The sequence below is a fragment of the Nematolebias whitei genome, chromosome 9 (genome assembly GCF_014905685.2).
Source record: "Nematolebias whitei isolate Nwh7 chromosome 9, NemWhi1, whole genome shotgun sequence".
NCBI classification, from domain to species: Eukaryota; Metazoa; Chordata; class Actinopteri; order Cyprinodontiformes; family Rivulidae; genus Nematolebias; species Nematolebias whitei.
In genome coordinates, this window is record NC_056506.1 from 19292453 (window position 1) to 19309574 (window position 17122).

The following is a 17122-nucleotide window of genomic DNA, read 5'->3' on the forward strand; positions in this document are numbered from 1 at the left end:
CCAAACAAACTAACACACCTCCAACACACACACACACACACACACAGTCTGGATCTGTGTTATTGCACAGAGCTGATGGTTTATATCAGAGTTAGATGACAACAACAGTATCCATGCAGTGCGTGTTTTCTCAGCACACATCCGTCACGTGCACCCAACACAGCCCAACTCTTCATACATGCAGACAGTTTCTCATCTTCTCTGTTCTTCATCCTCTTATCTCTCATTCTTCCCCCCCAACTCGTTCTGCCCTAGAAATTTCAGCCTCTCTCCCTGGGAGGTCTTCCTGTCCCTCCCTGTTCTGGTCTATATTCACTCTTTCCCTCCATCGCAACCCTTTCTTCAGTTTGTCCTCCTTTGCTGCTTCACTTCTCTCTTTACTTCCACTTCTATCCTTCTAATCTCAAACATTTCTATCTGCATCTTTTCCTCTCACATGTGCACACCCAAAGCACCATTTCTTTTTCCTGCTGATTCTTTTAACGACGTATAAGTCATAAAAAGTTTGGGTGATCTTATTTACGTGTATTTTTGAATCCTGCTCCTGCTGCTACCTTCAATTATTGATCAAACTGATTCATGTTCACGTTCACACGGGCACAGACCTGAGTGTGGTGTTGATCTGCAGAGCTTTGCTAAGCATTTTGGCCCCGGAGTCCTCCAGCAGGTTGCCGCTCAGGTCCACCTTCCTCAGGCAGGCGTTGGATCCCAGGGCGTTGACCAGCACGGTGCCTCGCTGGCGAAGCCTCGAGTCAGCCAGAGAGAGGGACTGCAGGCTCTGCAGGGTGTGAGCAGGGCGAGGAGGAGGCGCTGAAACTTCTGAATGTTTAAGCAGCACGCGCTGCGCTCACAGAATAAATCTCGTGTGAACATGAGGAAGACCTTCAGTTATTGCTTTAGAAGATTTCAAGAAAATACTTTTTAATAAATATTAAACTAAAAGTTCAAATGATTTAGGGAACAATAACGACTCGAATGAAGGAAAGTTTGAGTTGGAGACTAATGAACTAAATTAGCTGATTGTAGGATGTCATGCTCTGCAGTGACACTGCAGGCGAGCAACACAATAAATTCATACTTGTGTTTCAGGTACGCTTCGTTTATTATATTTCATTACACAAAATTAGGAAAACATGCAGTAAAACAGCGGAATATTGTAAAAACGATGAGCTTCAATAAAATCCAAACATCCTCCATGTGCTGGTTGATTCAGAGCAGCAAGGTGCCATCTGACAGTTAAATATATGTTTTAAGGATACAGTTTGTGTCTGACATTATAGAATAAATATCCATCCATCCATCCATCCATTATCTTTTACCCGTTTATTCCATTTTGGGTCACGGGGGTCGCTGGTGCCCATGTCCAGCAATCACTGTGCGAGGAGCGGCGTACACCCTGGACGGGTCGCAAGTCCATCGCAGGGACACATAGAGACAAACGAGACAAACAACCATTCACTCTCACACTCACACCTAGGGACAATTTAGAGTTACCAATCAGCCTAACATGCATGTTTTTGGTCTGTGGGAGGAAACTGGAGCACCCGGAGAAAACCCACGCATGCACAGAGAGAACATGCAAACTCCACCCAGAAAGGCCCCTGGACCGGGGTTTGAACCAGGGACCTTCTCGCTGAGAGGCAGCAGCTCTACCAGTTGCGCCACCGTGCTGCCCCAGAATAAATATATTTTATATAAATTATACTGTGAGGATTTGTGTTCCCTAGTGTGTCTCCCCCTTGTGGTCTATCTCAGCTCCTGCTGCTACCACCTGTTCTTGATTGTCCTTCCCCAGGTGTTTGTCACTGTCGGTTCATTAGCGTCTGTATATAAGTCTCTGTGTTCCTCTTCGTCTTGTATGGCATTGTGTTCTGTCCTCCCTCCGTGTCTCCTAGGAAATGTACTGTAAGTTGTGCTGCCACGTCAGACTTTTGCGCTTGTTTTTCTAGTAATAAATATTATTATTTGCCGTAATTGCCATTGTAGAAGCTGCTACTTTGTTCTCACACTTTGTTCCCTGCGGTTTATATGCAGGAGCTTCTTATTTATGTTTTTTTTGTTTGTTTGTTTTTTGTTTTTTTCATAATTTTCAAAATTTTTATATTTTATTTTGAAGAACTTCCTGCTGTCTCTCGGTAGCTTCCTGCCACTAACATTTTCCTTTTGACAGAGCTGGGCGCTCGTGGCTCCCAGCACCCTTTCCCTCATGGGGGCAGGTGTTGGTGTTTGACACAGGGAATGCCCTCAGGTGTACAAGGTTTCAAATATCCAACCATAACTCCACCCACTGTCATCATGTGACCAGAAGTCTAACCTGAATGACCAATGAGGTACTCTCGAGGACCATCCCCTAAGATAGACGTGAATTTCTTCAGATCGTTCCCGTGTTTATCGTATTTTGCGCTTCATGCACAGACCTGTTAATTTGTTCAGTAATGGAAAACACACGGAGAATTTCTTATGACGCAGCTTTCATGGTAAAAGCGATCGGCTGTCGAGGAGGAAACAGCTTGAAGCCCGTAAGTTGCATCATGTTGATGGTCGGGCATTCGAGAAGCAAAAGCAGTCAAATCTGGTACATGATTTATTAAAAGTTTTTAAATTCTTTGTGTGACATCTTTCTGTGTTAAATACCGGGATCTCATTTTAAAGTCCCATCCAAACACGAAGCAGAAAAACAGAAGGAGTCTTCCCCTTCCGTCCATGAGAGCTCAACAGTGGACAAGTCATCAGATTTATTTTTAAAGTAGACTGGTACATTTAAAAAAAAAAATCTTTCTGTGTACGGTAAATGTGTTTAAATACCAGTATCTCATTTAAGCTTAAACAGGAACATTAAACAGAGCGGAGGAGACAATGGGAGGGAGGGGCTGTTCCCCCTTCCTTCCTCCCTGCTGCTCATTTGAGCAGTGCTGAGGAGAATCACATCCAATTTATTTAGAAAGTACATTTAAAAACAGCAGCCATTACCAAAAGTGTTTAAATATAAAAATCATGGTACTAATTTAATGAATATTTATCGCGTTCTACCGGTACTATTTGACTTCCGGTCACATGACCTCAATGAGACTTCTTGGTAATATTTACCAGTAAATAATTTAAGTTACGTGGGTGTTTGACACTGTTCTGTCCAGTGATTATGCTTAGTTAGTAATTGTGTTCATTTTGAAAGTATAATGGTTGTAACCATGGGTCAGACAGCGAAGCTTCATGGATACTGATGACGATCTTGCAGTCTGAGCGTGTTGAAAGCAAGCTACATTCTGTGAAACACCATTTACTGGCTGATTCTTGTACTACAAGAAGAAAGCTGCACACACCCAGAGCAAGTTGGGGGCACAGATCCTGATGATGAACGGCGGATGCCTGCAGCTCAATAACTGGAGCGGCTCATTTATGTACAAAATTATGATTTCTTATATTCAATAAGTGCGGCTTAGAGACAGGTGCGTTCTAACGCCCAACAATTACGGTAATTTACCTTTTGAATTTGCCCGTGTCTGCCTGCACTTTGGGTTCTACCACCACCAGCTTGCGACATATACAGTCTTAACAGTATATGCACGTTAGTTTTTTTAATAACAGGCTTGGTTGAAAAATTAAAGTACAAATGTGTTCATATATCTTTGAGCTTTAGTTTCCACCAGCTTTGATTTTATGGTTTACTTGACAAGGAGCTGATTTCAATAAATTACATGTCTTCAGCACACTCAGAGGTTTAAAACATCTTTAAATATTTTGAGCCTGGAGTTGTTTAATCCTTTTAGGAGTGTGTCGCCTACAACACATGTTTTTTCGTTTTTGTTTTTCTTCATTTTAAACTTAACAGTGAATTATAAATAAAGGTTAGATTTTGAAAGCTCCAATTATTGTAAAATTATTACAGAAAAATGGGCAAACATATTTACACAGAGTATTAAAATAAGCAAAAATATCCAGGCAGAAAATTTGAGGCTTAAAGGGTTAAAGATGGCAACAATCCATTTTTATTTCTTGGGCACACCCAGACCAGCCATCAGCTCAACAGTCCAGTCAGAATGAAACTTTATTTTGTCAAACTGAGCTTGTTCAAACAGCTACAGCTGATGAAATAAGTTGAACATGTCAACATATTTTAAGTACACATTATTTCTAATGGCATCCAATCCACACAGGTTAAGTAAAATTACTTAAATGTCCACAAATTAAGTTGTGTAATGAGAAATAACACAGGGAAACAGTATTGAACACACAAAAAGCCAAGCCATGATAACACCATATGAAATCAACAAAGTCCATGCTCAATAATCCAGGTATAAAATCCAACATTTTTCAGTCAGGTCATCTGGACAGTTTCTTTTTTTTTTTGTGCTGAAACGTTTCGCCTTTGATCCGGAAGGCTTCATCAGTCAAGGAAACACACAACACAAAACTGATCTGAGAAACTCCAAACACAACATCCCGGTACATTTTAAACCCAACTGGACCTTCAGACAGAGTCCGGTCCATCCCAAGGACAGAACCCCCGAACCCAGACTGAGCGGTGTGGTGTCTGCCGTTCAGACCTCCATACTGAAGAAACTCAACTAAAGATGGATCAACACCAGAGAGCAGCTCTTCAGAACCAGACTCAGTGGTCCAGCTACACCTCAAGGATAAGGGACACTCTGCTGAGGACCAGCAGGTCCAGATGTTGGACAGAGAGGACAAATGGTTTGAGAGGGAGGTGAAGGAAGATGTTTACATCAAATGAGATACACCAACTTCAAACAGAGGAGGAGGTCTCATAAACCATCATCATAAACATCAACAGTAAGCCATCTGCAACCAGGTGCTCCTTGCAAGACTTCAGACAGAGGAGTGAAAAGAATCATCAGAATAGTTGTCCAAGAGCCAAAGACCACCTGTGGAGAGTTACACAAAGACCTGGACTCAGCAGGTACAATTGTTTCAAAGAAAACTATAAGTAATGCACTCAGCCTCCATGATCTGTGTGCACATTCACCACACAAGACCCCACTGCTGAAAAAGAAGCAGGTTCAAGCATGTTTAACATTTGCTCAACAACATTTAGACAAGCCTGTCAAATACAGTGCGAGTCCAGTATTGAACTCTTTGGATGCCATAATAAACAAAATGTTTAGAGGCCAAGAGACGCTGCATATCACCCCTAAAACACCAAACCACCAGTGAAGTTTGGAGGCAGGAACATCATGGTTCGGACCTGTTTTTCCAACATACAGCACTGACAAAAGTCAGGAAGGATGAATGGACAAATGAATTGTGACATTCTTGATAAAACTCTGCTGCCATCTGTTAGTAAATGATCTAGACTGACCCTGGGCTTTTTGATCTGCTCAGAGACGGGATTATAATGAAATTATGACCCAGTTCTGACTGGGTTAAACAGGGCCAGCACCTCTAAAAAATCTCCCAGGGATTCAATATCCGTCAAGGAATAGGGTTCATTTTGCTTTTGAAGCACCGTCTCACTTCTTCCTTCACGTTAAACCAGTTAAGACCCCTTGAGATCCCACTAAGTCACTCCCCTCATACACGTGACAGGTTGTGCTCCCCTTCTGCGAAGGAGGAGTCTAGGCCCTATAAATCTGTAATATCGTGGGACATCCGGCCCTTCCGGTCTCTGGTCTCGCGTCGGGTACTGGAGCCGGCCAGCGCTGTAAACTGTAACCTTTTCCTGCCTTGACCTCAATTCAATTGGTAAAACTGAATTCACGTTTCCTTGATTTATTAATAGTGTGAGTTGCTGCTTCTGAGGGAGGTCTGAGGTGGGGGAACAGCGTGGGCTGGAGGCGGATCTCGGGTCCAAGAGGAGGCCTGAGGCCCACGGCTAGCAACAGCTAGCTGCAGTGACCCGGGACCCGCATCCAGCTCCCGTTGTAACACATCTATCAGAATGAGGAAGATGAAACGAGGGCGGATATTTCAGTGAGACAAAGACCCCAAACACAGCCAAAGAAACTCTCAACTGGTTTCAGAGAAACAAAATAAAGCTGCTAGCCAATCACCTGACCTGAATCCAACAGAAAATCTATGGAAAGAACTAAAGGTCAGAGTTCATAGAAGGAGCCCACAGAACCTTCAGGATTTGAAGAATGGACCAAAATCACACCTGAGCAATGCATGGAACCTGTTTCTCTACACAGGGGGTGTCTTGAAGTGGTCCACCAACAAAGGCCTTTGTACAAAGTGTTAAATACATTTCTGTAAGCGTGTTCGATACCTTTTCTCTGTCATTTCTCATTATTACAAATTAATTTACGGATATCTATGGTTGGATGTCTTTGGACTGGATGGCTTGTTACCGACATCTGTTGAGAGTTTCATGTCACAACTGGTGATGTGTTCAATACTTATTTTGCCCACTGCATGTACAACAGATAAGATGTTTTTTGTTCATAACTTTACTACAAAAGTCCAGTTTGAATGATCTGAACTGTCTCTTTACAGTGAATTATCACCAGCCTGTGTTTGTGCGCACAAGCTTCGACTGTGTGAATGAGCAGCTCCGTTAACGGCAGTAAATCTTTGAGAAACAATTAGTCAGGTTGGATCTGCAGAGCAGAGAAAAGGAGAGACCCTCAGGAGACCCCCAAATAAAGTGCGACCAAATGAATCACAACACCATGACCCGTGGGCTCGTTGGCACCCTGTGAGTGTGGCAGGTGGGAGATGGAGCTGAAACGTGCAGAAACGAGGACGAGACTTCAGCCTGGTGACAAGTGTGTGCAGAAAACGTTTGTGCGGTAACAGAATCTGAGAGGCGTGCGTGGGCGTGCGTCTGTGCACAACACCACAGAGAATACGCGCATGTGTGTGTGTGTACAATATGTTACATAATCCAACTCACACACTCTTCTTCTTGCACCAAATAGACCAGTTTCTGCAGGATTTCATCCAGCACCCTGAGGAGGCAGAAACAGGAGGAACATTCATCATCTGCACCGGCTTCAACACCAGCTGCCCTGCAAGCGCCCCGCCCGGTCCCTACCTTCCCTTCATGTTGAAGTTTTTCCCCAACATCAGGTGTTTCAGAGATGGGTGCCGGGACAGCGCCGGGATGACGGCCAACAAGTCGGCATCTAAACCTGAGCAGGACACACATGAAGCATAGACACCAGCTACACAACCATTCCATGAAAAGCTTTAGTTAAAATGTATTAGAACTTAAATATTTGGTCTGTTTAAATCAAACTCTAGCAGTTCTGTAAATCAGACATGTTCAGCAGCAGTGACTCATCATTTAATGTGAACATTTCTGCCTCTCAGAGCTCGTTCTTTAATGACGGTCCATTTTGGAAGAAAGAAAAATTCACCTCCCACTGGAATCCTAAAGTTTTCCCAACTAACCCCCCCCCCCCCCCCCGCCCACTCACTCTTTTACAACCAGCTAAAAAAAAATTGGAGGGTGTTGCTTGGAGGACATGGTAACCATGGCAAAGCACGACAGCATCCAAGACTGAGATGCTCCATTCATCGGTGGAGGGAAAAGAAAAGTGCTTTAATGGAGGAGGTTCATCTTCAGCTTCCTGACGATCCGTTAAAACAGCAGCTGTGTTGACGCTCCTCTGCTACTGGCATCAGGAGAATTACTCAGCTCATAGACTTAGTTTTCCAGCTTGGCTTTTTTTTTCTTCAGAAAATGGTTAGCAAGGTAAATAGAAAAGATGTAAAACAGATTTGTTCCAATTACAAGAAGATCAAAGCACGAAGCTCGGCCCCAGCATGGAGCCGCTTCAAGGTAAACAGAGCTTCTTTCAACTTCTCCTCTCATACATGACTCCAGCAGCTAAGCAGCTCATAACGTGGTCAAAACTTCCTGTGGGAGTCCAGTCTTATAAGTACGGACATTTAGGACGAGCGCCATTTTATACCCGCAGGTAAAAGGTTAAAACCATTTAAAAAAAAAAAAACTAAAAAAAAGTGTGAAAAAATTAATAAACTAACATGTATTGTTTAAATATTATTTAATCCATGCTCATTCTGCAGACTTTCAAAGTTGGTGTGTGTATGTGAACTCTGGTAAACTCTTGTAAATGTGAACTTTTGTCCTGTTCCTGCAAACGTCCTTGTATTCCACCACCCGCAGAAGAGGCAAAGATACAGAACTTTACGCTTTTCGTATCAAAATGTTTTTCTTTTTCAGAATGTTCTAGCTCATGAAAAAAGACTGTTACAAATCTAATTAAAAAATACCAGTTCCACAATGTTTTTCAGAATGTTCTAGTCACATGGATAGAAGACTTGTTACAGAACACGGCTTCAACAAGAAGAATAACATCATCTCGTACTGATAACAAGAACTTGTGTATAGTGTCAACCTGAGGAACTTATCCTCCCCATTATGATAGAATTTTATTGTGACGCACGAAACATGTATAAATAATATGTACTGTCTCTTTAAGAACCCAGTGTGCTGTGTTCTGACCACGCAGGCAGCAACTCCTTTCTGCAGAAAGAATAAACCTCGCGCTCCGTTTTGAGCTAAAAGAGAAATGTCTCTGGTTTTCTTTTAAGAGTTTTTATTTAAGTTTAGAACAATTATTTATTTTCCACAAAAGCAATTGGCCTAATTTGTGTCTGTGCACTCAATGGGTTCAAATATCAAACACAACTTAAATAAACGGCACCATTTTAGTAAATTATGATAATATCATGAACACTTTAAACTAATAATACATTAATGCTGAATCAGCGTTCACACAATGATCTTAAAGGTTTGCTTTTGATAAATAATGATCCAACAAAACTTTAAATAACGATCTAACACCATCCCTTCATGCTTTATACGTCTGTTGTTTCCTGTAGGGGGTAAAGCCTGATGTGCTTTCCTACTTTTTAACATCACACACTGATTTTAGACGACATAACCACAGACCAATGAGGGGAAAAAATCTCTGCTAAAGTTAGTTATTTACTCATTTTACACCCCACCCCAGTGCACCATCCATGGACCTGGTACCAAAAGATTTAAATGACCCACTTCAATGCATGTACTCCAAAAAAAGGGTCCATCTCCCTGCATTCAAGACAAGAACAGGAGGATAAGAAAACAATAAAATTAAATTAAATAAATGCAGGATAAGAAGAAAATCTGAGGCCATGGTTGTCAGTCAGAAAAGGGGGAGTTGCTCTCTTCAGGTCGAAGGAGAGGTTCTGCCTCTTTTTTTTATTTACCCTTTATTTATACAGGTAGTCTCATTGAGTCATGAGATCTCATTTTCAAGAGAGACCTGTTTTGGGGAGCAGATGGTGGGTGTTAAGGGCCTTGTTCAGGGACCCAGAGTGAGACAAATGAGGGTGGAGACAGGTGTGGGTGTTTCACCTTTTTTCACCTGCATTTTGATGTTGATGGTACCGGGAGTCGAACCTGCGACTTTCTGATCACAGGCCCATCTTCTGTAACCTCTGCACCACCACTCCCCTTGAGGTTCTGCCTCAAGTGGAGGATTTCAAGTATCTCGGGGTTTTGGTCACGAGTGAGGGAAGAATGGAGCGTGAGATGATCAGATGGATTGGTGCAGTGTCTGCAGTATTGCGGACTCTGTGCCGGTCCACTGTGGTGAAGAGAGAGCTGAACTGTAAGGTGAAGCTCTCTGTTTACCGGTCGATCTACGTTCCCTAGGGAGGTGCTTTATGTCTGACTGGGAGGAGACCCTGGGGAAGAGGAGACCCTGGGGAAGACCGAGGACACGATGGAGAGACTACGTCTCTCGGTTGGTCTGGGAACACCTTAGAGTCCTCCCAGAAGAGCTGGAAGAGGTGCTGTGGAAAGAGATGTCTGAACCTCCCTGCTCAAGCTGCTGCCCCCGTGATGATCCATTACGCCAAGACAATGAATGTATGGATGGATGGAATAAAAAAAAACTTTTTCCTTTAGTTATTTTCTTAGATTCATTAAATTAGCTCAAGTCCCCCCTAAACGTGTCTATAAATGTAATTTTTGAGCTGGAGTTATGATGGATGAGAATAAAATCCATCCATCCATCCATCCATTATCTTTACCCGTTTATTCCATTTTGGGTCACGGGGGTCGCTGGTGCCCATGTCCAGCAATCACTGTGCGAGGGGCGGGGTACACCCTGGACGGGTCGCAAGTCCATCACAGGGCCACATAGAGACAAACGAGACAAACAACCATTCACTCTCTCACTCACACCTAGGGACAATTTAGAGTTACCAATCAGCCTAACATGCATGTTTTTGGTCTGTGGGAGGAAACCGGAGCACCCGGAGAAAACCCACGCATGCACGGAGAGAACATGCAAACTCCACCCAGAAAGGCCCCTGGACCGGGGTTTGAACCAAGGACCTTCTCGCTGAGAGGCAGCAGCTCTACCAGTTGCGCCACCGTGCTGCTGAGAATATAATATTAAATAAAAATCATTTGTTGCTTCATAAATAAATCCATGTTTCATGTTTTCAAGCTGCAGCCTCGTGTTTTACAGCAGAGAGGGGAAAACCTAATCCCTGTCCATCCAGGTCTGCAGGATAGCTGTTCCAACTCCACGTCATTAATCTGGCTATGATTACTCATTCTAACAGATTACTCATTCTAACAGATTACTCATTCTAACAGATTACTCATTCCTGGTTTGAAACATCACGGATGCTCCAACAATGTTCAGTCAGGTCATCTGGATGGTTTCTTTTGTTGCTGAGACGTTTTGTCCTTCATCCAAAGGACTGACCTGATTGAACATTGTTGGATTTATACCTGGATTAATGAGCATGAACTTTGGTATCATAGATGTTGTTCTAGGTTTTCACCTGTTTTAGGGGTGCACTTCCAGAATCATCTTTGCATCATAAATGTTGTTTGATTTGGAGTTAAACAACAAGTTCAAGTAAAACAGAAGATTTCTCATCTGCTCTGCAGGTCTACTCTTTCTTTCTGTTTCCATCGTCACTGCTCTCAGCCACAGAACATTCGGCATAATTTCTGAGCCAATAAGACATTTTGAATTTATTACTATTTGAGAATGAGTGTTTTACTTTTGTTGCCCCCCCCCCCCCCCCACACACACACACACACACACATCTCCCATCTCACTGTCATCAGACTCTCCAGGGCGTCTGAGCCATGTCAGCCATGATCCAATTCTGCCAACATCAGCACCTCCTGGGTCCTACAGTGCTCCAGCTCCACCCAGGACTCTGTGGTTAATCTGATGCTGCTGCTCAACCATCATCTGTCCTTTAATCTGCTAAGAGTTTTTCACTTTAACATTAATTTTTTCATGATGGTATTCTTTTAAAAGAAGTGTTTTATGTTACAAGTTGTAGATGAAGAGGTCCAAATGGCCTCGATCTAAGCGTCATCCCCAGTGGGTGTGAGTGAAAGAACCATTTCTCACCGTTCTCAGAGATGTCCAGAGTCCCCACGCAGGAGACGCGAGGGAACAGCTCCTGGATCACGGCAGCCCCCGCTGACCTCAGCTGTGGGAGGAAGACAGAGAGGAGAGGAACTTCATGCGAGACTTTGGAGATGTAATCTGAAAAGCAGATGAGTGAAGCTGAGCAGAGCGTACCTCACAGCTGCTGATGTCCAGGTGTAAATCAGAGATATGAGGGTTGTTGGACAAACCCAGGAACAGAGCCCTGCAGGGAAACCCACGATGGTGAGGATGAGGAGGGGGAGAGAACATGGAAAAGACAAACGAGACCTGCAGTGTCCCCTGACTCTGAGGAGTTTGAACAGTGAATGTTTGAAGTTTTGGAGGTGAGTGTTTTTCTGGACTGGAAGTGAACAAAGAATGACGTAAAACTAAATGTTTTTGGTGCAAGATGTTCAAGTGAGGAGTTACAATGACAAGAACAGAGGGAGGTTTTATTCTTTGTTTTTTCTTATCTGAAGCAGCACAGAGAGATGGATCCTGGAGTGGATGGAGACAATTTATCCCCCACCAGGTGCAGTGGAGGAAACGGTGTGGGGGGGGGGGGGGTAGCGACCTTGGCCACCAAAGATTATGCTGTACTTGCCATAATCTAGCTTAGATTTTGAGGTGATTTAGAATCTGACCAGTGGTGTATTCTATATTTTAGTAGTGGTTATACTGTCCTTAGAAACCAAAGTACACCAGTTAGTACAATGTAATCTTCAATTTATTTAGATTTTTAAGCATATAGAACATTTCAAAATTTCCAGTGATTTCAATAAATATACAACAAACTTTGTACAACAGATGGCTTAAAGAACATGGAATTTATAAAACAGTATCAAAGCAAACATTTAAGTATTAAGTACAGAAGTATTAATTATACAAAAAACATCCGGATGCATTCTCAATAATCCAGATAGAAAAATCTAAAAATGTTAAATCAGGTCCTTTGGATGGGTGAAATTTTTTTTAATTGTAAATGTTTTGTCTTTCATCCTAAAGTCTTCAGTCTGAGGAGGTGCATTAAGCTCAGTCTAATAACACCTTCTCAAAGTGGATCAAACAGTTTGTTGACATCCAGAACTAGCTGTTCACATGATCAAGGACGAGCTGATGGTCCTACTTGATCATGTGATCCACTATGAGAAAATGCTATTTATAAGACTGAGCTTAATTCAGCTCCTCAGACTGAAAAAGTCTTTTGAATGAAAGACAAAATATTTCTACAATCTTTTTCATTTTTGAACCCATCCAGAGGACCTGACTTAACTTTTTTAGATAGACAATAAACAGGTTGAACTAACTCAGTGTCTAGTATGCTGTTCTAAACACATCATCTGTCTCAGCCAGCACAGTGTCTGATAGAGCTCTCACCACAAGCACATCTTGACCACCCTTTTGTGTAAGCTCCTGAGCTATTTCATGAGCCCTGGACATCTCATGCTGCAGAATCTTGTTCCGGAGTGAAGACAGTGCTGTTTCTCTGTTCTCATTTGAGCCTGAATGGATCTGAAAGGAGACCCACTCCTCAGATATGGAAATCCTCTTCTCTATCAGGACATCGGTTGACTTTATCCTACTGCAAACAGCACATCCTGCAAGTAAATAAAATGATCATAATTGTATAATTTAAGTTTTCCTAATACCTGTATTACTAGCATCTACTGCTGGACCACGTCTAATCATACATCCACAATTACATTCATTATTAGCTGCTTACACTTCTGCACTAACTTCAGCTAACTTCAGCTTACTTCAGCTAACTATTAGCCACTTGTACTTACCAGGAGTAACGCTGGCATCAGCCTCGTTATTGCTGGTTTCGGCCGTCAAAGTGGGAGGTTTATTGGTCCATAGACGTTTCTCTAAAGATGCCTCTGTGACTTCAGGGAACGCTGGTTTATAAAAACATTTAAAAAGTGTAGCTTGATTTCTCTTCATATTGACTAAGCACTGAAAATAATGGAACTGCTGCTGCGAATGTTTCTGCTCCCGCTGCTACTTCCCCAGCCAATCACAGGAGCAGCTGAATAACTGACCAATCAGAGCAGAGCGGTGGAGGCGCTCAGCCAATGGCAGTGAGCCTCACAGGAGGAAAGGGGGCGTGTTTGCAGCGGGTGCTCCTGCTCAGAGAAACAGAGAAGCGCCTCATAGAGACGAGACTGATGTGACAGAAGAGTTTATTTAACTGCTGTTTAACATGTATGTTACGTATCACTGGGAACTTTTAAGTGGTTATACAGAAATTTCCAAGCATTTTGACTGGTTATACGCCATATACTTGCATATCACGTAGACTACAGCACTGGATCTGACCTTTAGGGGTGCTTAGTCCCCAGTACTGATAATGGCTCTTGGCTTGAACAACGCACCCCATGATGAGGTTGGTGAGAAGTGCAAATGCTTACAGCACCTGGTATTCCCAGGTGGTCTCCCAGACAAATACTAACCAGGCCCGACCCTGCTTAGCTTCTGAGATCAGACGAGCTCGGGTGTGTTCAGATGGTATGGATGTAAACGAGCAGCTCAGACACAAACAGAACTCTTAAAGGATCATGGCAAACAAAGACTAAACTTATGCAACCAGAAGTTACAACATATATCTACATATAACACAAAACAAAGCACAACTACCCTCCATAAATTAGCCGCAGTATTAATAAGCTGCAGTGTTCAAAGCATGTGAAAAAAGTAGAGGCTTATAGTCTGGAAATTATGGTAGCTTTAAGCGTTAACCTTTAATTTAGCCATTAAGTATACAATGTAATAATGACAGAAAATGGAGGATTTACCTGCAGTTATCTGCATACAGGACATGTACTTCCTGTTTATAACTTTTGTAATCGGCTGATCATCAGGTCGGCAGCCAGCCTTTATCATCTTTTGCATTTTTCCAGACTGTTTAGTTTTTGGAGATGGAATAAACTGTATTCCACTCTCTAAACACTCAGGGTAACATGTCTGAATTAAATGTTCTCCACTGACAATGTTTAAACATTTGTTCTGATGATTTTTCATGAAATCTCAATGACCGCAAAGCGTTCACAATGCAAAACTATTTCAATGTCGAGGAAAAGGTGGTGGAGCTCCTGCAGGTAAGGGGCGTTTCACTTCAGGGAAAATTGAGATTGCTTATTGGTCAGTTGCTGACGTGCCTACTGGATTGATTGACAGGTGGCAAGAATCCAACTTGTGCAAAAAAATAAATAAATCATAGATTTTAATGGCCCGTTTAAGAGTATCATCATTTAGTCCACTTGTATTAAATATTTTGGTGAATCTAAGGTTTGAGAACTGAGCTTCCTTACAAAATCCTAATGATGGTTTATTTATTTTTCAAGGGTGTTGAGTTAAAATTTAGGGGTGCTTGAGCACCCCCCAAAAGAGGCTAAAATCACCACTGGTGAAAACCCAAATTTCAAAAGGAACCTTTCTTACATCTGCACCACACAGCAAAATGGAAGCTGGTTCATTGTTTATTTTCAAGTTATCATGCGCACATCATGGACAGACCATCCATGACAGGGGACAAAAAGACTAGAAAAAAAATCAAAGAAACTGTTAAAGGACAAACAGGAGAAAAATAAATAAATAAATGGAAAAAAGATCTATCAGTTTAGGTAAAAGGAAAGGAGAAAAGAGTGGAAGCAAATCTGAAGATCCATCGCTGCGTAAATCCAACAGCTTCTTCTCCTCTCTCTAAGTACCTGAACGGATCATCCCATCCCGTGCTTTTATATGTGCACACCTAAATGTTTCAGAAACTTCTCAGAGGGTTAAAGAAAAGGAGCTTAGTGAAAGAGGGAGAATCGTTGCACAGTAAATCCCAGAAGAAATCACTTTAATGTTTTCAATACTTATTGAACCCAAACAGCCAACAGCAGTGGGACAAACACACGTCCTTAAACTCAGATGTATGCAAAACCTGCAGTTCATACAAGAAACACACTTTTAGAAGGTTTGCTCCAAAGAAAAGTAATAAGAATTTTTTTTTTTCTTTCGGCTGCTCCCTTCTTCAGGGGTCGCCACAGCAAATTAACTCCCATGAAGACTTGGCTATTGTTTTTATGCCAGATGTCCTTCCTGACACAACCACAGACCACCGAGCTACCACAGCCCTCTGTGTGGAGCAGAGAGCTGCCATCAGGGCGCCCAGGGGAGCAGATGATGGGGGTTAAGTACCTTCCTCAAGGGCACAGAGTGGTGCAAATGAGGGTGGAAACAGGTATGGGTGTTTCACATTTCCCACCCACATTTTGATGTTGTCTGTACTGGGAGTTGAACCGACAACCTTCCGTTCACAGGCCCATCATCTCCAACTACTGGTAATAAGAATAAATGTTAAGTAGGAAATCTATCCATCCATTATCTTTATCCACTTCTTCCTTTTTGGGTAACAGGGGTCACTGTCACACTCAGCGGCCCCCGCTGCCCCCCCCCCACCCCCCCATCTGTTTAAGCCTCTGCTCCTTATACCACAGCCCTTGTTTTTAGATCATTCACGTTTTTTCCTGCTTCAGTTTTGAGTTCCCCTCTCATTCATTCAGCTCCTGTCACCCTGCGCCACGCCCCCTCCACCATCTACCACAATCTACGTTCACGAGTAACACCTGTTCAGTCTACTATTTAAGCTCCCTGTTTCTCCTCAGTCGGTGCCAGATAATTATAGATTATTTCCATAGATATCCAGCGCTCCCTCTTCATATCATCGTTCTTGACCATAGCTTCACCCACGACCTTTCGCTCTCGCTTTTGCCCCCCGGACTGGATTCTTCTCTGGTTTTGACCCTTGCCTGTTTCTGGATAAAGTTCTGCTGCCCAAACCCCTCAGCGTCACAGCTCGACCATCCAGCCTCACGGCTTGTTTTTGCTCACGCTGCGCGCTGCTGCTCTGTGCGCCCTTGCACATGTTATCGGCTCCTGAGGTTCGGACCGGTACCGGAACCCACCTGGCCCACATCTCGGACTGGTTCCAGAGACAGGTTAGTGGCTTTATTCTTGTTTACTCTGCTCTGCTTACAGCCACTAATCCGTCCGTCTCCCCCAGAGCAGTCCAGTACCAGAACCTCCTGTCAGATGCCGCCAGTTTTAAAAATAAACTTTAAACATTTTAAAAACCTTTTTCTGAGTCTGTGCTTGTCAGATCCACCCCTATTCGTAACAGGTCACTGGTGCCGATGTCCAGCAGTGACTGTGCAAGAGGTGGGGGACACCCTGGACAGGTCTCCAGTCCATCACAGGGACATATAGAGACAAACGAGACAAACCATTCACTCACACCTAGAGACAATTTAGAGTTACCAATCAGTCACATGCATGTTTTTGGTCAGAGGGAAGAAACCGGAGTGCCCGGAGATAACCAAAGAATGCACTGAGAGAACATCCACCCAGAATGCCCCCCCCCCCCCACCGGCTGAGATTCGATCAGGCGAACTTCTCGCTGAGAGGTGGTAGATCAGAATCAGAATCAGAATCAGAATAAAAAACTTTTTTGGCATTGCACCGAGATACAATGCAAATATGTACGTACAGTCGTCCGAAGATGGGCGGAGTGCACGAAGCTGCGGCTAAAATAATCAGCGCGGCCTTCTTATTCTTATTTAGAATAATATTTTGCTTGGATAAGAAAAGGAAAGAAAATATGAGGAGAGACGGTATAAAAAAAAGATCTCTCACACCGTGTTCTAGACAGGACACAATTTGAGGCATCAAAAAAACCTACCACAGCAAAGCAACATAAA

The 17122-nt window shown here is 43.0% G+C and overlaps 1 protein-coding gene and 1 pseudogene across 1 annotated transcript in view; both read right to left on the reverse strand.

Moving 5' to 3' along the window:
- Positions 1-17122, reverse strand: part of carmil3 (capping protein regulator and myosin 1 linker 3) — a 177632-nt gene that overhangs the window by 49262 nt on the left and 111248 nt on the right. Inside the window, 7 exon segments of the mRNA XM_037682030.1 lie at positions 594-778; positions 6851-6905; positions 6992-7088; positions 11358-11439; positions 11532-11678; positions 11752-11767; positions 11808-11846. Coding sequence (XP_037537958.1) covers positions 594-778; positions 6851-6905; positions 6992-7088; positions 11358-11439; positions 11532-11678; positions 11752-11767; positions 11808-11846 — 621 coding nt within the window.
- Positions 13783-13900, reverse strand: LOC119415323 (annotated as a pseudogene).